The sequence below is a fragment of the Apus apus genome, chromosome 19 (genome assembly GCF_020740795.1).
Source record: "Apus apus isolate bApuApu2 chromosome 19, bApuApu2.pri.cur, whole genome shotgun sequence".
In the NCBI taxonomy this organism is placed as follows: domain Eukaryota; kingdom Metazoa; phylum Chordata; class Aves; order Apodiformes; family Apodidae; genus Apus; species Apus apus.
Genome location: NC_067300.1, coordinates 5,133,774 through 5,157,758, shown reverse-complemented (window position 1 = coordinate 5,157,758; position 23,985 = coordinate 5,133,774). Strand labels below are relative to the sequence as shown.

Genomic DNA, 23,985 nt, shown 5'->3' with positions numbered 1-23,985 from the left:
AGTGCAGAGCTTTTATTCTGCACTCTCTTGGAAATCAGTGCTCTATTGTTCTCTGCACTTACAGAAATACACAACACTGGCCTTTAAGGAGCTTTTGTTCAACTGCTGTTTACCTGGAAACACACACTGCACCGGCCCTGACGTAAAATGACTGTTATTACCACAGATAACATGCTGGAAAGAACTGGCAGCAGCTAATTAATATTGCCCAGTTTTTATAATTTTGCCTTGTTTGTTTTTCTTGATCATTTCTTGGACTGTTTCTCACTCATACAGATGGAGTGGAAATGTCAAAGCACCTGTGCTTGAACAGCTTATGGGAGGGCAGAGGGAAAAACTAATTGCTTTCCCATCTCCCCTGGAAGGAGAGATCCCAGAGGAGCAGTGTTGTTATGAGGCTGCCTGCACAACCCCCACTTTAGCACTTGAAGATCCAAATTCTCATGAAGATTTCCAGGCTGAAATGCAATTCTATTTATCCAGGAGCTTAGAAAGGGGCAATAATTTAAAAATATTGCAGCATTTTTGTTGTAGCTGGCTGAGAGGCAGAGCTCTTCAGATGTGGTGTTTCTGGGCAATTTCTGCACCAGTGTCTGCAGCAGAAGAGGCTGCAGTGCTGACTGTGCCTGCCCGTGCCCTGATCCTGGTCAGCAGAGGAGGTGTCTCTGTGGGTGTCAGGGGTACCAGCAGGCACCAGATCTGCACTCTGAGGATGAATTATTTGCATTCATTTCTATACTGAACTTTATCTGCTCATGTGCTACAAATATGGAAAGATGTAAGATTGTACCTAAAGCTGTACCCACATCAGCTGTGTTACTGATTTGGAGCTGGGTGTGTGGGTTTTGTGAAGGAGTAAGATAATCTGCTTTTCCTTTTTCTCCCTCAATCTTCTCCCCACTCTTGATTTAAAAAAAAAACCCACAAGACCCAGTGCAGATCTTGCCTCGGGGAAGGGGCTGCTCAGGCAGTGCTGTTGTTGGGGCCATCCAGTGCTGACCCTGGCACTGCAAAGAAAGACCCTCTTTTTGGTTAATGACCTATTGTTAATTTGACAAAAATCCCTTTTTCAAAATTTTCCTCCATCTGCTTTATTTGCTGCCGGGGATGGGGGATCCCAACAAAACCAGAACAGAGAACAGTCAATTAAAAATTAGATCCAGCATCTAATAAGGGGCACGGCACACTCAGCCTGCTGTGGAGACTGCACTTTGTGTGACCTCCCCAGCTCTACATCAACTCTGTGCAGCCTTTGTCAAATTTTCCAGGTTTTTTTCCCATTAATGCTGTACTTGGGGCTCCCTCTGCCGGCTCTGCCACTGGCTCCTCACAGCCTTGCTCCACATTGCTCTGGCAGGGAGGAATATTTAACATTCTTGGGCTGGAAATTGGGCAGCCCGAGCTCTCCAGGCAACAAGGCTTCCTTCTGCCCCGTTGTATCTGGGCCAAGAGATTGGTTGCTGCTTCTCACTTGGGCTGCTCTGAGGCCTGGTCCTTCCTGAGGGCATTATCAGGATGGGAAGTGCTATCAATTATTAAACCTTTCCCCAGTGATACCTGATTGCAAGCCCATGCCTGCTTTGCATGGCTGAGCAAATTGCTGACTCATTGGAAATGCAGCCCTGTTGCAGGGTTGGTGCAGATAAATGTGAGTGATTTCTGCTGATGGGAAGGACATTGCTTCTGAAATGACCAAGACTGTACAGAAGATGCAGGTGGGAATCCAGATTTATACTCTCATTAACACCTGCAGAGCACAGCTCAAGCCACCCTTGATGTTGATGGGGCAAACTGACCTTCCACGAGCCTGTCTGTCCCAGGCATCCTGCTGAAGCAGCTGGATTGAGGTTTGCAGCTGGAGAAACTGAGCCCAGTAGATGATTTTCCCCTCTAAGCCTGACATCTCTCCCACAAAAAACACCTGCCTGTGTCTGAGAAGCTGTTGGGTGAAGAGCAAACAGTGTGTTGGAGCTGCCACTGAACAAGTCTCCCCAGTCCCTGGGGTGCTGCCAGCCCTGCAGGTGGATCAGCTGCTTCCCAAGAGGGGAGCTGCCTTGTCCCTGCAAGGACACCATGGGCTTGCTCAGGGATGCTCAGCTGCAGGGTCATGGCTGTGGCAGGAGGAGAGTAGGAGCCATGCAGCATGTTGAGCTTGCAAGGGAGACAAACTGTTCCAACATTCATAAGAAAAGAAGGGGTTTTTTTTAACCTAATTCAGGATTTTGTGGTTAATGTTGATATGAGATTTTCCACGCCCACAGCACTGCTGGGTGAGCTCAGTGAATCTCTCAGTGCTTACATTTGCAGTGAATACACTGCTCTGTGCTACCCTGGTTTGTTAGAAGGTGGCTGCTGCTGCCTTTTCAGAGTCTCATACATGGGATTTAATCAAATAAGCTTCCCTCAGGTCACTGCCACCTCGACAAGGAGGCTGCTGAATTACAGGACATTCTGTTGATGGATGGTCTTTGGATAGAGGCAGCGTTTCTGTAACTAGGGAGATTTTTCTTTCTCTGGTCACAATAGTATCAAAAAGCAATTTAAAGGGCCATTAGGACACAGGCTCTGCTAAGACACAGCACGTCGATTTTCTGATTCAGGGGCTACCTCAGGAAGGGGAGGTGGCTCACATGAGTCCCCAGTTCTCCTCTGTTTCTCCGAGAAGGTCAGTAATTGCTGCTGCCTTCTGCCTGCAGCAAATGTTCCTCCTTTGATAGGGATGCAGAAGCTGGAGCCACACTGGTGGGATTGAGCTATCTGCCCCCACAGCAGGTTGGTGGCACTTCCTTACCCCTGACCACCAGCTCTGTGGTGTGGGAACAGGCTGCACACACACAGGAGGGCAAAGGCATAAACTCGAGTGAGCCCTCGTGGGAGAAGGAGCTTTGAAACATCAAGACCCCATCTCGCTGGTGCAGATGCAAACTGAAACCCCTTCCCTTGAGAACCATTTAATATTGATTGCATGTGTTTACCTGCACTGACCTTTTCAAGTGATGAGCTGTGAGCCTCTGCTGGAGCTACCTACTTTTTCACATTATATGTGTGGGGGATGACCATCAGAAAGTCATAAGAGGCCAGGATCATGTTTTGGCCAGAGGGCATCCAAACCCACCTGTGAGCTCTGATAATTGAGAGCGCTCCATGCAGATTCTTGCTCCAAATGTTCTGCTCCAGTTCCTGCTGCCTGAACGGTTGCTTGTGCTTCTGTCCCTTTCCCAGGCACCTGCCTGCACTGCCAGGAAAACACCGAGGGGGACCACTGTGAGCTCTGCAAGGAGGGCTTCTACAGCAGCACCCATCCTGCCCACGCCTGCCATCGCTGCCCATGCTCCACCGTGGCATCCACCGGCACCTGCCAAATATGTAAGGCTTTGGGTTGGGTCTAATTCCTCAGATAATGGATGTAGCTTTTCTCGTTTTGTTTAAATTAAATTGCCACTTGAAGTGCATCAGCCCGGTGAGGTGAATCTCCTGTTTGTGGGAACTGGAGCCCCTTGCTGGGAGCAGCTCCTGCCACGGTGTGTCCCTGGTCCTTGTGCTGCCTCTTGTGGGAGCAGCTGCACAGCCGAGGGCATCGGAAGTGCTTTGCTGCAGCCTGCTCTGAACAGCCTGTAAAGGCTTGTAGAGAGAAACTGCTGGGCTTGTGGCAGCCAGGAGAGGCACAGGAGGTACCCAGTGGTGCCATGTAGCCATCCATACCTCTTTGAGCCTTCTTCTGAATATCTCCATGAGACTTCAATCAGAGATTCCCCAATCTTTCTGCTCTATTTGGATGTAACTGAGAGAGCAAGTTATGGCTGTAATAAACACATGTAAGATTTTTTTTGATATCTCCTTGATCAGTTTTGCAGTCAAGCCTCCTCTGGCTTCATACAGGCCAAAAGGTTGCTGCAGATTGCTGACATCCCCAATACAGTTCCAGCTGTTTCCTGAAATTGCCTGTTTGAGATGGAAATGTTCAGAAATAAGTATCTGTTTGCTTAGCAACGTGCTGGGCATGCTCTGTGATGCTGGCATGAGGCATCAAAAACACCCCAAAGCTTCCCCTAGAAACAGAAAATGCTGCAGCTCAAAAGTTTCCTTTCCAGCTTAAAATTTGAGGTTGGTTAATTCTCAGTGGCTGCTGGTTTCTGTCATAGTGACTCGTGGTCGGATCCCACGGAGGAAATTCCACAGCAGATGTTTCTCTGCAAGGGGCTGAGGCACATCACCTGTTTTATTTCCTGATTTCTTTAGACCCTGGTGAAACTGCCCCAAGATGTGACAAATGCAAAACTGGGTACACTGGCCCCAACTGCAACCGGTGTGACAATGGCTACTACAACTCTGACAGCATCTGTGTGAGGTGTAATTGCAACGGGAACGTGGACCCGGCGCGCTCGCCCAGCGTGTGCCGGCCGGACAGCGGGGAGTGCATCGGCTGCCTGTACCACACTGCTGGCTTCCACTGCCAGGAGTGTGAGGAGGGCTACACCCGAGACCCTGAGGGGACAAACTGCACCAAAAAAGGTAAAACATGCTCCTCAGGTTGGTGTTGAAGCTCGCTGGGTGGTTCCAGTGGGCACAAGCTGCCCTAATGCTGTTAATTGTGCACATTGGTTTAGATGCATCTGGGCTGTGGTACAGGGAAGAAAACCAGACCTTTATAGCATGTTGGTGCCAACTGGCCTAGAAATCTGTGGTTGAGAGCTAGCTCTGAGAGCATCCTGATTCCCAGAGTGTGGCTGGCACCTCTAGTGAACAAGCTGGAAAAAAAATCTATTTGCAGTGTATTTAAATGTAGTTTTTCAGATTTCCATTGCTTGATGTACTTGATCTCTTAGTGCCCTGTGACTTGTCCTTATGGACTGTTCTGTTCAATAGCACTGCCTAGCTCCATAGAGCGTGTTTATAATACATTTTGTCACTCTTCATACTCTGCAAACAATAACTATTTGGATGAAGTTTAGATACTCTTATTTTTTTGCTTACTAAATGGGGAAGCCAAAGGTCAGAGAGGTGAGATCCAAACCTGCACGTGACAACACCAGAATTTATTGGTACATGCTCTGGGGGTCTCTTACCAGTCTTCAATCCACATCTGAGACACTGTGTGTAGCATCTCAGACACAAACTGGCTCTGGTACTTAGGCTACTGCAGAGCAGGAGGGCTCATGGTAAAACGAGAGGAAAAGATTCTGAAGTTGCTCCTTCAGTGGTTATCAGGAGGCTGGTCCACAAGGTGGATCTCCAGTTCCATGCATGGAAACATTACAGGGGTTATGTGTTAGATAAGAGAACCCAGAGTTCAGGAAAACATCTGGGCCCAAATTCGTCCTTGTCACCAACAGAGATTTAATTCAGATCTTCCATCAGGAGCTAATGTGATTTTCACTCCCATACTGCTCTCTGGAGGTGTAATCACCGAGTCCTTCTCTGTGTGAGGAGATGATCAATACAAAAAAGTTGAATGCTCATTAGCTGGAACTGTACCCTTACAGGGCTGGAAAAGGCACTTTTGCATCAGGTCGTCTGTTATCTCCCCCTGCACAGCTTTGTCTCTCTGCAAAGAGCTGCACAACCTTGCTCCATTAAAATCCATGTGTATGGCTTTACCTGGGTACTTGCAGTTTCCACCATTTGTTTTATTGCAGCGACATGATTAGAGCCAATTTCTGGTGTGGGGAAAGACTGTCCCCTTTCAAAGGGACTAGGACATGCACTTCTGGCTTTCCTGCTTCCTTAATGCCAGCTTTTTGCTTTCCTTATTAAGCAATTAAAAAGGCACCGTTTCTTACATGCAATTTGCCTAAAAACTGACGTGCTGAGGTGCTGTGCATTAACTAGTTTTAGGTTAAGATTTTCATAAACCACTCGTGCATTTGAGTGGCCTGGTTTTGCTAGCATGAAATCCTCACCAGATCTGCAGATGAAATTGTTGGAGTCTGAGACTCTTAAGCGGTTGGTGTTCAGAATGGACACACTGTTTTGGGCCAACCTCTAGTGCCCACGGGGACTGTTCAGAGGCTGCAACCTGACCAAGATGTTGCTGCTTTCAGTGCTGGTGGAGAGTGTATTCAAAGGAGGTGTGGGATGACCAAAGTCACTATTTTGAACCCCTGGGTGGATGATGTTCCTGCTGTGATGGTGAGGCCTCGAGTACTGTGTGCAGTTTTGGGTGCCACAGTATAGGAAGGATGTTGAGTTACTGGAGAGGTTGCAGAGAAGGTCAATGAGGCTGATGAGGGGTCTGGAGAACATGTCTTATGAGGAGAGGCTGAGGGAGCTGGGGCTGTTCAGCCTGGAGAAGAGGAGGCTGAGGGGAGACCTCCTTGCTCTCTACAGCTGCCTGAAAGGAGGTTGCAGTGAGGTGGGTGTTGGCCTCTTCTCCCTGGTGAGCATCGATAGGATGAGAGGAAATAGGGTCAAGTTGCACCAGGGGAGGTTCAGATTGGATATTAGGAACAATTTCTTCACAGAAGGAGGGGTGAGGCCTTGGAACAGGCTGCCCAGGGAGGTGGTGGAGTCACCGACCATGGGAGTGTTCAAAAAAGGGGTAGATGTGGTGCTTTGGGAGATGGTTGAGTGGCCACGGGGGTGTAGGGCTGACTTGAGGATCTTGAAGGTCTTTTCCAACCTCAATGACTCCAGGAGTGGTGCAGTGGCACTGTGCCACCCGGGCGAGCAGGGCAGCCTGGGCTGCTGCCGGCCCCGCTCTGCGCGCTCAGGCAAGAGGTGGCAGGAGCTTTGCAGAGAGCAGCTTCCATCAAGCAGCTGGGTATGACACTCTGGCAAAGCTGCCAAAGCAGCCCATGGACTGGCCAGCTGCTGCTCTCCAGGAGCTGCTTCAGGACATCTGGAGGCTGGCAGGGCCCTGAGGAGCCAGAAGCAAGAACAGCCGGGGCAGGACCCAGCGTGGCGGGCAGAGCCGGGAACTGCTCCACCATGACCTTACCCTTGGTTCCAGGAAATGCTTTCACCCATGTCCCCCTTGCCAGGACTGAGCTGGTGCTGACTCACAAATAAAGCCCAGAAAAGTCCTGTTTCCTCACTGGTGAATCAGCCATTGTGTCCATTCTGTTTTTTTTCTAATTATAGCTTCTGGCAGGGTTAGCCAAGAATTGAGTGTTGAGAAAGGAATTTGGAAAGGATGACTGAATTCCTCATGCCCTTCTCCCAGAGCTGTATCCAGGAACCTCTTGCTCCTGTCACGTTGCTTCCTACTGCAAAATTCTACTTGTTATCCCATAGAGAAATGCCTCCTGGCATTCAGTATCCTGAAAATCCTTATCAACCTGAGGCAGGAGCTGCAGAGAATAGAGGAGCTGCTGCAGGGAAGGACTCTGAGCAGAAGCCTAAATTAGATGTGATGCCCCCTCCAGAGGAGCTTCTTTCTCCACTGCCTGAACTGGGAATTTGACAGCCCAAAGTTAACTCATGGGAGTTCCCCTGAGGACCCGTGGCAGGAGACGTGCTGAATATTTCCAGCTCCTGTTGCCACTGGAGATGCAACTTAGTGCAAAATTAGTCCTTCGGAAGTGACTCCTCCTCATTCACCATTAGTAGATGTTCTCTTCAGGAGAGCTGGATCGATCCAGCACTGCCAGCTGTCATTGCTGCAGCTAGAAGTGGCTTTAAAATGAAGTTGCATTTCTGGTAGCAGAAGGAGAACTGGAAGAGAGTGGAAAAGAAGGCTCAGAGAGTCTTGTGGAGCAATAGGCACAGAAACATTTTGGTTGATTAGGGTTTCAGCTTCTGGAGTGTTTCTCTGCTGCCTAGAACTGGTTATTCCTGTGAAGAAAATGCTTTATTAATTACATTTGGGAGCCTATTACTCAGGCTCTTATGGTGCTTTCTGAGGCCTGTGGCTCAACTACTTTAAAGGTATAATGAATTTGCATCCCACATATAAGGTCTCCAGTGTTATCTTGTTGCTGACTCCTTGATCTGAGAAGGGAGTTAAACCCTGTCTGCTGGAAGCAAGGAAGGTTCTTGGCTATTTTGTGCCTGGGAGCAGGCTGCAGAGGAGGATGGAGCTTGTGGCACAGTCTGGTAGTTCCCATGTTCTTATCCTTCATATGCCAGCAGCTGACACTAAAACAGGATCCAAACTGGCTTCTGCTGTGCTCAGAAGCTTGTAGGAACATCCACAGCCTTTTTATTTGGTTGGGATTTGGTTACCTTCTGCTTCTTGTTATGCAGACTGAGGGCTTCCATGAGATTTGAAGAATGACTTCTTCATTCAAAAGCAGAACTAGGGGTTTTTTGCCCTCTTACATAAAGCAGTGTAAATATTGAAACCCATTGCTAAACAAAGTGATGGCAGAGAACTTGTGGTTTATTTTTTTCATTTTTTATCACCTTGTACAAATAAGGCAGAAATAACAATATTGTGACTATGATCCTACATCTAGTGTATTAACTGTGAAAGGCTGAAGCTCCTGGACTCACTGTGTCCTCCCAGCCTGACTGTGCAGCCCACACAGACAAGTGAAACTGCCTTTGTTAGATTTGAGTCCAAACTCTTGCTGAGCTTGGCAGAGCCCCCTTTTCACTGGCTGGGTAAGAGCTGGGTGGCTTGCTGTCATCAGGTAGCTGACACTGAATCTTGGCTTCTGCACCTATCCATCCATCACCAGATTTGTCACAGGAATGCTGCAGGGGGGCACTTGGCACACAGAGTTGTGGCTGCCCATTTTGTGAACTGTTTTGAAAGAAATACCTGCTTCAACAGTGCAGACTTAATTGCCGTAATAACTGTGATATAAATGTCAAATTTCTTACATTTGATTCCAGCCTGTCATATTTTTATTGATTATTTTTTTTAATTTGTCTTGTAGAAGCCACTCCTGGCCCAGAAACAAGGGAGTTTACAACTTCTGCTCCAAATGCCAGCAAGGCAACCTCATTCTCAACGGCAGTGATAAACAGTACGTTGTCACCAACAACTATACAGGCCATATTTCCCATCAGTTCTTCTGAAAACAGCACCTCTGCTTTTGCAGATGTTTCATGGACTCAGTTTAACATCATTATTTTGACAGTCATCATCATTGTCGTGGTCCTCCTGATGGGCTTTGTGGGTGCTGTCTACATGTACCGTGAGTATCAGAACAGAAAACTGAACGCTCCTTTTTGGACCATTGAACTCAAAGAGGACAACATCAGTTTCAGCAGCTACCACGACAGCATTCCCAACGCTGATGTTTCGGGGCTGCTGGAAGATGATGGGAATGAAGTGGCACCCAATGGGCAGCTGACCCTGACCACTCCCATGCATAACTATAAAGCGTAGAAGAAGCAGCGATCCAGCTATTCCTGAGTTAGCTTGAAAAAGTTACAGGGCTTGTTGAAGGGGTATCAGGATCCGTGCCAAGGCTCCATGCAGAGGAATTTGCTCTTCAGATACTCTTGTGCTGGGCAGGCTGTAGCTTGCAGGTGAACAGAAAAAAACCCAGAAGTGTAGTAAATCTGAATTTCAGGTGATGTGGTGGAATGAATTCAGTGCTCTGTTCTCCAGAAAGATCCATAGATCCACTGTTGGTAAAGACTCCATTATGCTAATCTTAAAACATTATTCTTTATGAAGAGGTGTGGGGTGGAGAAAGCAAGTACCCCATGGTTATGCAGAAGCTACTTGATTTCCAGCCAACCTAACACTATGTCTGCAACCTTTAGCTTGAGAAGTAGCTCATGAATTAACAGTGGATTTTCAGGAAACAGACCTTAGTCAAGGCTTCATATTAGTTCCTGATCAAAATTGGTTTGCAAAGGAGGACAAAAAAAGGGAAATTGTTCACTGTACTACCAAGAGGTAAGTAGAGGAGTGAGTTGCACAGCTGAAAAAAAGTCACCAGAATCAGTTTCCAGGAAACAGGAAAAAAAAAATCATGAAAACATTGGAGTTAGGGAGGAGGTGAAGCTTTTCCCTTTCTCAGTATTTATACAGGGTGATGATGCTATTGAAACATAGCAATCCATTTTTTATTTTTTCTTTCTAGAAGGAGTTCATGAACTTGTATAGTTTGTGTGCAAGGGAAGACAAGACATCTCAGGGTTGCCGTGTAAAAATAAAAGCTAGGCTTAATGCCCTACCCTGATAGAAATGGTGTGTTCTGTATATAAAATGTAATATATCTTCTTGGAATTGTATTTGTAATTATTTGTAAAAAAGACAAAGCACCAACTAAAAAAAAACCAAAACAACCCAACAACAAAACCATGACCCCCTCCCCACCTCTCCTGTTCCCCAAGTCATATTTTATCATCCTGATTTTAATTGTACAGCGGTTAATGGCGTTGGTTAAAAAGGAAAAAAAAAGAAGAGGGTTGTTTAAAATAACTGTAAATTTGATGGCAATATTGTTGGAGCTGGGACTCTGGCAAACACCGACTGCTTAAAGCTTTTCTTCTAGTCTTATTGGCTTTCTTTTTTAAGACAAAATGTGAGTGCTCCCTACTTGCTTCTGTCAAATTTTCCCATTCCTGTAAGTATGGAGTGAATGCCAGTGTTGCCATGACTAGGGCCTAGTAGGTGTCCAAAAATCAGATGTACCCTTCTGTTCCTTGCTTTTAAATCTTTATCCAAAAAGCAAATACACTGTCATGAATGCATCGAGAGCCTGATCTCCATGGCCCAGCTTTGCTGAAGTGGCTGCTCATCAGGTGAGTGGGTCTCATTGCCACCTCTCCCATGCTGACAAGGTGACATGGAGACTTGCTGAAAGGCTGAGCACAGCCTCCTGGCCTCTTGGAGGGCAAAAGAGCAAAAATCTCTTGGATTTGGGTGGAAACCCCTCACTGAAGAGTTGGAAAGAGCTGATCTGCTCTTCTAGGCCTCAGAGCTCAAAATGCGTGGTGGCTTTCAGGAAATTTGTGTAGCACAAGGTGGTGGTGGGGAATTAGCTGTCAAAAAAAAACCTAGGGGGGACTTCAGGTTTTACAGATTCCCCTGGTTTTTGTGGGAGGCTGGTGGACTGTTAGCAGAGGGAGAACAGCTAAGGGGCAGCACATTACGTTTCAGCAGGGTGTGAAACAAATATTTCACCTGACTCGTGGCCGAGCTCCTGCTGCTGCTCATGTTGGTGCTTTGTGGGAGATTGATGCTGAGGACAAATGAAGCACCTGCTGAAGGTCGGCAGGAGCTGGCTGATGCATCCTCAGAGCCAGGCAAAAACCAGTATTTCTCAAGATGAGAAAAGGGAGGAAGAATGGGATGATAGGTTATTTGCTTTCTGGCGCTGCATGGAGGCTTTTCTTGTGGTTGGAGGCTTTTTCAGCGGAGGGCAGGAATAGGTGCTTTAAACACATGCACAAAGAGGTCACTTCTGCCTCAAAAACCTGCTGCCTGGTCTGAAGATGAGGCACAACAAGTAAAAAGGGAAACAGTAGAGAATGATCAAGTGTGAGGGCAGGATGTGATGTTGCATCTAGCCTGAGCTGATGGAAAAGCTCCTGGTGTCTCCCAGGGGCCTGGGCGAGGTCCCATAGTTTGGGTAACAAATTTGGCTGATGTCATTGCATGTTACTTTTAGTTACAAAACGGGGGAGGAGTGGAGGAGAAAGTCTGGATGCTGCTAATCCTCCAGTTACTCATCGAAGGGAAAGAGCAGAGTGGTGACAAAATAGAGAAGTTCCTAAAAAGTGGAATTATTTAGCAGTGCTGGTTTAGTGATGCACTTGCACTTGGTCACTTCATGGTAGGGGGAAGGTAATTTAGGAAGTGCTGCCTTCTGGGGCTAATGCAGGCGAAGTGAAGGACACATTGCTCACTTTAATTCCAAATATTTTGGTAGCTCTTTTCATCTTTGCCACAAAACAGCTCTTCCTCAAATGTTGGTATGACTGTAGGCTACTTTGTAACAGGAAGAGGCTTTGGTTTTTCTCTTCCTGCAGCAACAAGGACCGTCTGCAGAACCAGAGGGTGAGTTCAGATGCAGAACCCTCCTAGTCCCTGCCTGCCCCAGCACAGGAGGTGTTTGCTCCTGGGCTGCTTCTGACCTCCCAGCTGCTCTGAACGCTTTGTGTTTGGGGCTGGGGTTTGTGCAGACAAGCTCAGGGTGCCCCACAGTTGGTCTGCAGGAGAGGGTGGTGCAGCCCTGCTGTCCCCTATGGGACACACATCTGGATGGAGGGATCTAGATGTTCCCCACAGACATGATGGGAAGCTTGGCTCGGCAGGGGGGAGCTGGCTGCCTGGGTTTGGACAGCAGAGGAAAGCACAGGATGTTCTTTAGCAAGGACTGGAGCACAGCAAGGAGGTGGCATGGGGACAATGCTTGTCAGATGGCAGAATGACTCGGCAGGAAAATAACCAGCCACCTCCAGCCAACCAGAGGAACAACATTCATAAAAGGAGATCAATGTCTCAGCAAGGAAAGAATAAACAGCTTCATGTCTGACTTTGGTGATGGGGGGGTTAGATCCTTCTTGCTCTCTCCATCAATCAGGCAGCTGCCCCCTGGGCACCACAGGAGGTGAGGAGGGAGCTGAGCTAGTTACATCTCCAGTCAGCTTAGGTTGGTGTCATACTTGGTTGGAGTGCAGAGCTGAAACCCCTCTGCCAGGGGACTAAAGGACTGCCCACCTGCCATGTGTAATAACTTGTCACGAAGCTTCCCAGATGCTGAAGTTTGCCCTACACCATGTTAGGACATGGTGGTGGTGGGGGGTAAACCAGGCTTACAGGGTTGCATTGAGGCCCAATTCAGAACTATCAAGACAAAGGGAAGGCATCTGGGTGACTTCCAGGGTTGATGTGGCAATACAGATACCTGTGGCCACCAGGCATCACCTTCTTCCTGGGCATGGTGCGCTCTGGTTTCTGTGGAGAAAGGCAGTCAGTGGTGTGGTACAGCTGATGTAGAGCAGGGAGAGGGTTTGACAAGGCAGGTGAGGGCTGGGTGAAGGTGAACAGCCAGCTCTCAAGGCTTGATCCTCAGGGTTGTGAGGGCCCTGTGGACCCAGCTGGTCTGGATGGGGTGCATTCAGTCAAGTAACTGAAGACAAGAGATGACAATGGAGCAGATAAAGGGCAAAAAGCAATGATGTGTCAAAGGCACGGGGCAGCCTGAGCGGCTCACAGCTTAGGAGAGCCTTTGCTAAGCACAGACTGCAAAAGACCTGCAGAAATGTGATTAGGTTAATGTGAATAGATAATCCTGAACCTTAGGAACCACTGTAGCTAGAAATAACGGCATGGAGCATGAGCCCTGGGGAGCTGTCAGGAGATGTCATCCATTGGAATGATAATTCCCTTGGACCAGGCTGAGCAAACTTAGCATGCTGGAAGCTATTTATGAAAGAGGAGGAGATGTATCCAGCTTCCTTCAGGTATCCTGGGCCAGTTAACCACTGCGACACGGCACCTTCATCTCAAGTGTTACGTGCAATGTCAACGCGGCAGGAAGTTTGCACGGTCTCCTTTAAATAAGGGATATAAGATTGAATCCTAAAAACGTTTCTTTTTAAAGCGATTTTTTTAATATGAGCTCCCATGGGACTCTGCTCTTCATGTGTCAGAGGCATGGATTAAAATAAGAAAAATGTGGGCCTTAAAAGTTGTACTTGCTCCCAAGTGAAACCCATCACTCCACATCCAAATAAGGTGTCTCCTCAGCATATGCTCTGCTCAACAGTGCATTTCTAAAAAAAAAGTGTATGATTTGAATATATGTCAGAATTTATACAGAAGAATGTTATTTAAAATGAATACAAATAAATGTATATAATTTGTATCTATGCCACTTGGATCTTCGCATTTGTTTTTTGTTCATTAAAGTTCAGCCGGAGTCTTTCCACTGACAGCAAACAGAGCTGGATTGAAACCTGAAAGGATTGGTTCTGATCTCATCCCAGTAACGACATTTGTGGCAAAAGAATTATTCCTTCATTATTCCCCTGTATGTGAGATGAGAACCATGGCACAAAAATGGTTTTCGACATCAGTTATTCATAAGTACAGTTGACATCCTGTGTCAGATCATCCATCTGAAAAATGAGCCCTGTTGTCTCTTGTGTCTCCTTATTAACCATTCCAGCTTCCAGCTGCTTTCACTAACATGTTTGGTAGCTGGACAATGTGTATCTCCCCATTATTTCCTGGAATATTCACATAGATGTATTTTGTCAGAGATGTATGCAGTCATTCCAAATGAAAAGTACAGAGCAAAGCCAGAAATTGGCAGAGGATATTGTGTCAGATTTTTCTTCATGACTATAATGGCCCTTTCAGAGCAAATCTGTGTTACCAGATACTCTGAGATCCACATCTGAAGCATCAATAGTTTGGAGCAGTTCTGGTAGTGTCTGCAACAGAACCTATGAAAAATTTGCATTTCTTTCTTGTTTGTCAGTGTTAGGGAATTGATTTTTTTGATGCAGAAGCAAATAGAAATGCTAAAGGCTAGTTTTTCCTGCTGAATGTTGTGTCTCTTTGGCCCTTATTAAGCAGAGAACCTGAAGAGAGGTAAGTCAGCATCACTTAAGCAAACAGAACCAAGTGTTCATTGAAATGTTCAGCTGAGGCAGAGCTATCCAGGCAAGGGCCACAGTGGTGAAATTCCAGGGAGTTTAGTGAGACCTGATTTGCATTAGCAGAACAGTTTGACTGCGTGTGACTTAGTTGAGGAGGAGTTTTGCTCTGAATTGTCAAAGGAGGAGGCATAACTGACTGCTGAGCCAGGTCCTCAGAGTGGGGACTTGAGAACAAGACAGCAAGGAGCACCCGTGCTCCTTGTGCCACCACGGTGCTTCAGCCACAGCTCACTGGGCAGCTGGTTTTCATCCTGCTCCTTGGGAGCTTGTGGTCACTTCATCCATCCCATGACACTTGCCACAAGGATTTCTTTCCTAGGCTCCTTTTGGTAGTGTTTCTGAGGTGGTAAGGATCTCGAGCTGCCCTGTAAAGCAGGAAAGCTTTGTTCCAACAGGGCATTATCTCCACAAATGTGCTACTAATTAAGATGAGGTTAAATAACATTAAGCAGATTAGCAGAAGGCAAGTTGTTAACCGCTTCTAAACAATGTTTCCTTTCTGCCCCTTGCAATTTCTTGTTGCTGGAGGTTTTAAAATCTTGGGCAGTGCAGTAGCCCAGGGAAACTTTCCACCGTGTCTGTGTGTAGCTGTTTGTCCATCAGACAAGGATTTCACAAAGTGTTAAATTTAGCAAGGAGGGCCCTGTTGATTTCCTTTTGAAAGGCAGTGTGTTGAGACACAATCTGTGGCTCTGCAGACACAGAGGTGCTGTGCCAGCCCACAGTGCACAGAGCTGAAGGTATGCATCCAATATGTAATAATCTACTGTAACCTTAACCAAGAGCAAATTGATATCATCCTTTCAGAAAGTGGACGCACTCATTTTATGAAGATCTGCTTAGTAAACATGTGAAGCCACATTTCAGACAGGCTGATCCAATCCTGGTACCATATGGCAGACCCAATTTTGCAAACTTAACTTCAGCTTGGCAGGAGGTGAGGCCACTGCAAAAGGGGACCTGGTCACATAAGGTGACAAATGTTTCCCAAGGGCCATGGGGGGAGTTGAAGAGACTGAACCTCTCTTAGGGTCATCAGACCCCAAATGCAAAGCATCAGGTCCAGTTGAATAGGAGATTAAGAGCTTAGTGGTGCTAAGTGGTGCCTGGCATTTCCTGGCAGTTTGGACCACAAACACCTGCTCTGTCCTGCACTTGTACACAGAAGGTTGCAAGACAGAAGTAGGGACGCGAAGCCCGCTGTGACCATCCCCACCCAGTGGTTGCAATGGCTGCTACCACCAGTGTAGGGCATTTTTCAGGCTTCCAGCTTTATTCTGCTTTTAACAGAGAGTAGAGCTGGAGCAGGTACCTGGAGAACATGGAGCTAACGGAGCACCACGAGGGTTCGGAATAATAAAACCACAAAATTACCATGGCCCGTGGTGAGCCCTTATCCATGTCCTCTTTCCTAGCCAGGGAAGAATCCCCTTGAGACAGCCCAGAGGACAGTAAGTGAAACCTGAAGCACTGGGTATCGAGGAGGAAACCAAATCTAAGGCACAGGTTCCCCCTGCAGCCGGGAGAGCAGCGGGATGGCGCGGAGCTGCCTCCTGCCACAGGCAGTGGTCCCAGCACGGAGCCCCAGTTGAGGCCGTAGATGTTGTAGGAAGGTATTTTGATCCTACACACGGGTTTCGAGTAACGAAATAAGCAGAGCCTGAGAAGCCAGGCAAGGTTTGGGGGCTCCACGTGCTCCCAGCACCGTCCCCCTCAGGGACAGCGGTGCCAGGGAGGGGGCGTGATGGTGGCTTTTAATTCACTTTAGCATTTCCGACTGTCCCATCTTTTGAAACTTCCAACATAATTGTGTTTTCTCCCTGAAAACCTGGGAGAGCTGCAGCTCCTACATCCCTGCTTTGTGACTGTTTCCAGATCAGCCCGCTTTGCCGCAGGGCGGGTTGTGCTGGCAGCTGGCTTCCCGGAGCCTCCCCCCCTGCCAGTTAACAAAGGATAGCGACTAGAATTTCAAGCTGAAGCGCGATGGTTTGTCTCTCCCAGTCGGATGGCGGTTTGGGGCAGTGCAGGGCATGGAAACAACCCCCTCCCGCTGCCCTGCCGGGCCCGGCAGGAGCTCGGGGGCCGCTCCTCCCGCCTCAGCGCCCGCCTGCCCTCAACAAGGATGGCAGCGGCGCCAGGGATCCACAGGCTTAACGTCGCCTCCTGATCAGAGGGCGGCGGGCGGACGCCTCTCCCGCTTCCCTCACTCCAGACGCCTCCCGAAGGCTTTCACCCCCCTTTCCCAGGGCAGCCGCCGCCGCCCCCGCCCCGCTCTGCCCGCCCCACGGCGGCCGCCGCCCGCACCCAAGATGGCGCCTCCCCTCCAGGGCCTGAGGCGCCCGCCCCCCGCCCCGGCCGCTCCGCCTCCACCAAGATGGCGGAAGCGGCCGCTGCGGTTTGAATTCCAGCGGAGCCGCCAAAGCCGCGCACAAAGGGGCCGCAGCTCTGCCCTCCCCGCGGGCCGGCCCCGCCATGGACTCGCTGCCGGGGGAGGACGTGACGCTGCCGTTCGGGAGCAGGTAGGGCTGGCGGGACCCTCGGGGGGCAGCGCCGGCCCCTCCGCCGGCGCTGGGGGAGGCACCGGGCCCGCTGCTCCCCTCCCGCCGCCGCGTGTGTGGAGGGGCTGGGGGGGAGACACCCCCGGTGCTTTCGGCTGCTCAGCCGTGTCTTCCTCCTTCCTCAGCGCGTCCCAGCTGCCGGACTTCTCCCGCGGGGACCCGCAGCCTGGCCCGGCCGGCGGTGAAGGTAAGGCCGGGGGGGGGAGCGGGACGCCCCGTGCGGTGCAGGGGGGGGGGGCTGCTCCGAGCCCCTCGGGTCTGGAAACCTGAGGGGAAAAGGCAGTGAACGGCTTTAAGCGATGCAGCTGTTTGTAAGTTGTCTTGTTAAGACTAGAAGTCGCCAGCACCCGCTGCAGGTCGTGCTGCCTGCTCTGCTGCCCCGGCTGGCTCCGAGTCTCTCGCAGAAGATCGTCCGTGGGTTTGTGGAGCGTGTGCTTAAAGTACTTAAAACGTCCCGTGAGGCAGTATTTACCGTTTCATCTTCTGCTTAGCTGTAGCGAAGCTGCAGGCGGTGTCAGGAGGTGCTCAGCTCAGCTCTGCCTGAAGACCCGAGCTAGGCTCAGTATCTTTGCTTTGATCTATTCCTGTGCTAAGAACCTTTCCTATCTAGTTCCCCTTGGGCAGAAGCTGTAATTCAGTATGTTTTCCTAGGTGCTACTATGTGTATCTTCTGGTGAAATTGAATGACACACTTTTAATGACGTGAAATGGCTCAATAGTGTTGTTTTGAAGCTGCCCGGTGTGGGTAACTGTTCCCTGTTCTGTTATGTAAACTCAGGGCGGATGTTTTTGTTTGCTCTTGCATGTATCCAGCAGCAAAACTTTGCTGACTTCATTGTATAAATGAAGCAGGAAATTGAAACTAAGACAAATTAGGTGGTTTACCAGGAAAATCTGCCCATGAAAGGAAGCAAATATAGGAGGCATCCAGTGCTGCAAAATAATGTTCCTGTGTTCTGCATGTGCTCTAGGAAAGGTGTCTTGTGAAATGAATTACAGTGTCAACATCTAAAAACCACTGGCTGGTATTCTTTGGGTCGTTTTCAAGACTGCTCTACAGTTTTGGAAGTATTTAAAGTGAAATATTTTCTTTTAGTTACTGTGAGAGTCAGTCAGGAGTCCTCAGCTAACTCTCCTTTATATTTAAGAGGATGGATGTGCTACATGTTTTATACAATGCCATTATGCTGACTAAAAGTTGGCTGTTGCAGATTTGAAGGGAAATAAGTTATGCACGGATGTGGCTGTTACAGAATGTGTGTGCAACCAGGAGTTTAAGTACATGCACATTCAGAAGGGGTTATGTTTTAGAAACAGAGATACCAGCCACTTCCTCTCATGGTTTCCCTGAGTCTAAGGTTGAGGCCTCTCCTGTGACCAGTAAGATACTGAAAGATTTGAACTGCTTTTTAATAGTTTATTAGGACTTAATTCTAGTAGTCCTTTGAAGTTCCCCTGAGGACTTAGTCTTGAAAGTGCACTTCAGCTTAATTTCAGTGTGCATTTTGGTTTAAACAGGTGATGTTGGAATTTGGGAGTCTAAGTGATAGACAACTTACTGTGACTGGCAAGAGATCTACATACTGACTACTTAGTAGCACTAACATGTGATGTAAACAAGAGGCCAAAAATGCCTCCCTTGCTTCTCAAAAGGTGTTGCATTTATGTTTAGATGACTGTAAGTCTTTGCTGTTTGCAAACAGAAGCCTAGCTTAGAGATTCAGCTGTCTGAACTTGTTCTGTCTTCTTAAATTTCCAGTGTTACCAGATGTGGCAGTAGATACAGTCTCACCAACAAGAGCTCGGACCATGAAGGACTATGAAAATGTAAGTAGACTTTTGATACAAGACTGGATAGCAGATTTGTGGCCAAGATGTCTCTAACATGCTGGCTGAGGTGTTGACTCTCTGGCTCAGCTTTTTAATTTGAGTCAATCAGCTCAGATCTGTTGCAGGTGTGACCAGCAGCTGTCTGGCTCTTGAACCTCCATTTCTTAACTATTCCTTTCAAAACCAGACAAAACATGTGTTCTCGAAATTAGCCAACTGCTGCTCTTCAGCTGTGCAACAGAAATTGGCACCCCCTGCTCAAAAGTTCATGTAATCACTCGAAGCTGAGATCTTGGTTTGGAAGTCTGCAGTTGATGTATCTCAGGGAAGCATCAAGTTTATTTTTGTCTAGACTGGTTCAGGGTTTGTTTTCTTAATTAACTTACAACTATGCAAAGTGTATGTGCTGGTTGGAGCAAGGATGAAGCCAATTTTCCTTTTACTGGAAAGTAAAAGCCTTCATCCTGGCTCAAACCAGGACAGTGTGCTTGGAATGCTTTTGCTGTAAAGATCTAATATCATTGTGGCAGTTGTGTAGATTCTGGTGAGTATTTTTGACAATTACTAGAATATAAAGGAAAACATAAGGTTATTTAAAAATACTAATTGTATTGGTTGTTTAAACTGAAGGAGCCAATTGTTGCCTACTGCTGAATGGTGATTTGATTGGGGTATTGCTGTGTTGCAGGATGGTTTCCCTGTAAAAGGCTTTAAATTGTTTAACTCATCCTCTTATGGTTGTGTGAAGAAACTATAAAGGAAAAAAAAAAACCAAAACTCTCTGAGATGCCTGCTCCAGATAAAAGTTATGGCTTGCTGTCCTTAGGGTGTGTTCCAGTGTCTGCAGTTTGTGTTGTGCTTCTGTACTGCTGTTTCCTTTTGTACCATTGTTATGTTTAAATTGAGTGTTTCTTCTAAACTTTAAGTTTCCTGTGATCTTACAACTCCCTGAGGAGAAAGCAATGCTCTTTGCTCAGAACTTAAAGCTTGTTTTGGATAGTCTTGGTAAAGGATGTTTTTTACACTCTGTATGTATTTTACTTTCTCTTTTGGGTAGAAAGTGACTCCTTTTGCATGAGTATGTGCTTAAAATCTTTAAACTGTGTGATATGTGCCAAAGAACTTGGTCTAGAATATGCATTCTGCAGATGGGTTGTTTATCAGCAGTGTTTGTTTGCACAGGGGGAAAAGTTGTAGAAGGGATGAAAAAAAAATCTGTTGCTTGTTCTGTGTGATGTGGAGGAGAAAGGGTCTCCCCACAGAGCTCTGGCTTCCCCAGTACCTACACACCCCTTATGCTAAACTGAGATAAACAATTTCTCTTAGGCTTTTTAGGGATGCTAAAAGTATAGTGAAGCTCAAAAATACGTTCAAGTAAAAGGTGAAGAATCTATCGAACACAGAGATCGTTCTGTAACTTCTGCTTTTGGGTCTGTGCTGGTTGCTGAAAGAAAGGAGCATTTACTTTGAGCTTTAGCTATTTACCAAGCATCCAGTAGCAGCTGTGTAAGGCTGTTCTTCCCCCATTTTAAAGCAAATCTGAGTCAGCAGATAAAGGTCCTGGTATGTCCTGCTTGGAGTTGGTTTGTATATGTATCTATCTAGATATATTGCTGCACGATTTTGCTGACCTTTGAGGCTGTGTTATTTGTAGAGGATATGAGCAGGAAGTAATGAAATGAGTGGGCTCCTTGTCTTGCATCTGAGAGAGAAAAGAATGGATGGAATGTCCCTTGAATGGGCTAAACTGTGGGTCCATGTAGAAAAGGTCCTTGTATGTTTAGACCTGAAGAAGATGCTGAGTTAGGTAACATCAGATTTATTTAATTTTTTAAGCATTTTTGGTGTGTCCCACTTTCTTGCAATATGGGGGGGAACCACCTTGTGATAGAATGTGTAATTACATGGGCATGTGAAAGGCATCTTTAATTGAGGGCCTCATCATGATTTATTAGATGTTAATGAATAGAAAGGATGATTGGTATCGAGTTAGGGAACTAAGTAATAGTATTTGTGGGTTTTTTCTTGTCTCCACAAATCCACTTAGAGCTTTGCTGTCTTGTCAAATGGCCTCTGCTGGCAAAAACTGAGTAGTGCTGTGAAACCACAGATGCCATTTTGCATGGAAGTGGCTCTGCAGACTTGGAAAGGAGCTCAGCTGAGCTAGGCAACTGGTGTTTAGTACCATGCTGCACATGGTGTGGAATATTCTGTGTGGAGTGTATTGCATTGTCCTGGTTTGTCAAGACGTGTCTGCTATTTCCCTTCTTCCATTCCTGTCTTAAATACAGAAATCAAAATGCATAAAGGAATTAAGACTGAGACTTTAAATACTTGGGTTGAGAGGCTTGTCATTAAAACCCCTCTGTAGTATGAACTTGTTCACATTTTCCATGTTGTCTTTTATTAAGCTATAACTTTGTAATTGTTGTCTCCCTAAATTAGTTTTCCTCAGAGAAACTGAATGTCACAGACAACATCTGTTTAACTTCTTGTTTTTTGATGACATAGTCTGTTTTGTTTGCCTTTTGAAAATACTACCCTTAAGCTTTGATTTAATGCTGCTGCCTCTGAAATACACGTGAGTAGAATTAAGGAAGGCCAAGTTCTTTAGAAATTGTTTTTTCCTTTTGAGGCAGAAACGAGTTGAATGTGTGAAGCTGAACTAAAAGTTCAACTGATAAAATCTCACAGTGTCTTTGGCACCTGGACTTTTTCTGAGTGAACAGAGACTAACTGTTGGGAATGATCTACTGACAGCTTAAAAAAATCCCCTACAAACGTAGTGCTGTAAGGTCTGATCTCACTAGTTGAACATAGTGCTGAACTTGCCAGCAAGACATGCAGGATCTAGCCCAGTTCTGCAGCCTTCCTTCATCTCAGAAATCTTCCATTTCTCTGCTTGCGCTGAATAAGATTTTCCCTTTTGGGCAATATTGTGCACTGGGCTCTGTGACTTTAAGTACAAAGCTTCAGTGTTTTCAAGCTGACATCTATCTGAATCTTCCAAAATAGTCACTCCAGTTACTCCAGATTCCCCACAATACTCATGAGTTATTGCACTTTAAACAGTTACAGATTGTGTAGTTCAAGTTGATATCCTCTGCTGTTTGTGATCATCCAATTGGGATTGCAGGGGAACAAAGATAAATATGTGTATTGCTTCTGCAGACAGGCTTCTTCAGGGTGTGCCAGTGGGCCACAAAGTTGGTGTAGTCAAGTGCATTTTCAGGTGCTTGGATGACATTTACTTGTGTGAAAAATGACAAGGCATCTTGGGCAAAGATTATTAAGCTGAAGAATTGTTTGCAGATGCAGGTTCTGAGTGCAGTTATAGAAAATAATCTTAGGTTTCATAAGCCAAATATTTTAAGACTTGTATTGCTAATAATTTTTGCAAATGGTACTATACTGTTCTGGAAGAGCCTACATAAATATTTTATTAGTAGATCTGTAACAGATTAGATTTCCCTTTGCTGGAAGCATCTGGCAGGGGACACAAGTCTTATTTGAATGAATGTTTTATGCTTAGTGTATTAAAAAAATTTAGAAGGAGACTCTTTTCTTTAATGAAACCATCAACTATGTTACTGCATCTACTAGGAAGGTTAAAAATCATAAGCAATTTTTCCCCAAAGAATTGCAGGATGAAATATGGGATGGAATAAAGGTTTTAGTGGTGTTGGATTGGGCTCATGTGCTTTGTGTGCTTGTAGCTTTTCTTTCCATGAATAAGGCTACCTTCCCAAGCTTTTGCTGTGTCAACATGGTATCTTATACTTTGTCTAAGTTCTCTTTTACAGAAGAAGGAACTACTTGATAATTCTAGATTTAAAAAACTCTTCTGGATTTTTTTTTCTGTGTAAAGTCAGCCAATGTTTTAGTACTTAAAGAAGGAATAGTCTAAAAAGCCCTGTCTGCACAGCAGCGTGTGCTATGTTTTTAAACAATACTATTTTACAGTTGTTTTCTTAAGTGGAGTTTTGCAGGGCTAAAAGTGAACACAAGCTGCAGGATACCATCTTACACAAACACACAAAGTTTATGCATGTGCTAATGTGCCTATATATATATATATCCTAAAACTAAAACAAAACTGAAAAACCCCAAAACATTGAGAAGGGTTAGGCTGGAGTGGGATTTCTTCTCTTTGTGTGAGATGGGGGGAAAAATATGTTGCAGCTGGCATGGGGTGGTGGGAGAAAAATGAGTTTTGTGATAATGTGCTGAAGCTGGGAATGATGGTGAAGGGCTTGGAGTACTTGCAGCTCCCTGGGTGACACTGACTTAGAGGGAATAATTTTTCATTTTGACATGGGCATCATCATATGCTGTTACCAACAGCTTCACAATTTGCATATGTATACGTGTGTACATCACCCACAAACAGGTATGTGTTTAACCGTGCCCAGTGGGTTGAACTCTGATGTGGCACAGCAGAGAACAAAGCCAAGTGATAGTAGCTTTCATTCTTTAGTTAACTTGGTTTGAAACACATGACATAATTTGCTCCTTTTCTTAATTATTTCACAGCAAATCACTGATCTGAAAAAAGAGAACTTCAACCTGAAGCTTCGCATATACTTTCTGGAGGAGAGAATGCAGCAGAAATTTGATGGTCCCACTGAGGAAATACACAGAATCGTATGCACTGAGAATAATTTAATAAAACTGTGTATCTTTTTGAAGAGTTTGCCTTGTTGGGAGGAGTTACCTGTTTTACTCATCTTTAGAGTTTTCTTTATTGTTGGAAATGTTGGTGTGATTCTTTTATTCTGGCCTAGTCCTTTTAGTAATAACTATATTAAAAATGACCTTTGTGAGGTGTGGAGTTTTGTGTGTGAGTGTCCATCTCTATGGGACAGAGGAAGAGGTATTATTTTTCCAGTAAGTGATTATGAGTCTTTGGGAGTTGTGCTACTGACATCATATGTGGAATGGGGAACAGCAGCACACTTCTCCTGAGCCTGATATATAGTTATGCAGCTTTCTACTATCAGACAGTTCAGTTCATCCCTCTGTTCCTTCCTGGATCATAAGGCAGTACAGCTACTTGGAGGTTGTTTGGGCACTCCAGCTC

The 23,985-nt window shown here is 46.3% G+C and overlaps 2 protein-coding genes across 8 annotated transcripts in view; both read left to right on the top strand.

Annotated features, from left to right (window-relative positions):
- The window catches only part of MEGF9 (multiple EGF like domains 9), a 51,191-nt gene extending 37,464 nt beyond the window's left edge, over positions 1–13,727 (top strand). The window contains exons 4-6 of the mRNA XM_051636303.1: positions 3,223–3,366; positions 4,240–4,512; positions 8,823–13,727. Of these exons, the coding sequence (XP_051492263.1) occupies positions 3,223–3,366; positions 4,240–4,512; positions 8,823–9,277 (872 nt within the window). The 3' untranslated portion in view covers positions 9,278–13,727. The remainder of the gene's footprint in view (positions 1–3,222; positions 3,367–4,239; positions 4,513–8,822) is intronic.
- A 3,169-nt stretch (positions 13,728–16,896) lies between these two features.
- CDK5RAP2 (CDK5 regulatory subunit associated protein 2) overlaps positions 16,897–23,985 on the top strand; it is an 81,019-nt gene continuing 73,930 nt past the window's right edge. For 6 of the 7 annotated variants that reach the window (XM_051636277.1, XM_051636274.1, XM_051636275.1 and 3 more), the window contains exons 1-4: positions 16,897–17,036; positions 17,201–17,262; positions 18,835–18,902; positions 23,439–23,549. In XM_051636277.1, coding sequence (XP_051492237.1) covers positions 16,990–17,036; positions 17,201–17,262; positions 18,835–18,902; positions 23,439–23,549 — 288 coding nt within the window. In that variant the 5' untranslated portion in view covers positions 16,897–16,989. The remainder of the gene's footprint in view (positions 17,037–17,200; positions 17,263–18,834; positions 18,903–23,438; positions 23,550–23,985) is intronic. The other variant, XM_051636278.1, reaches the window with a different exon arrangement.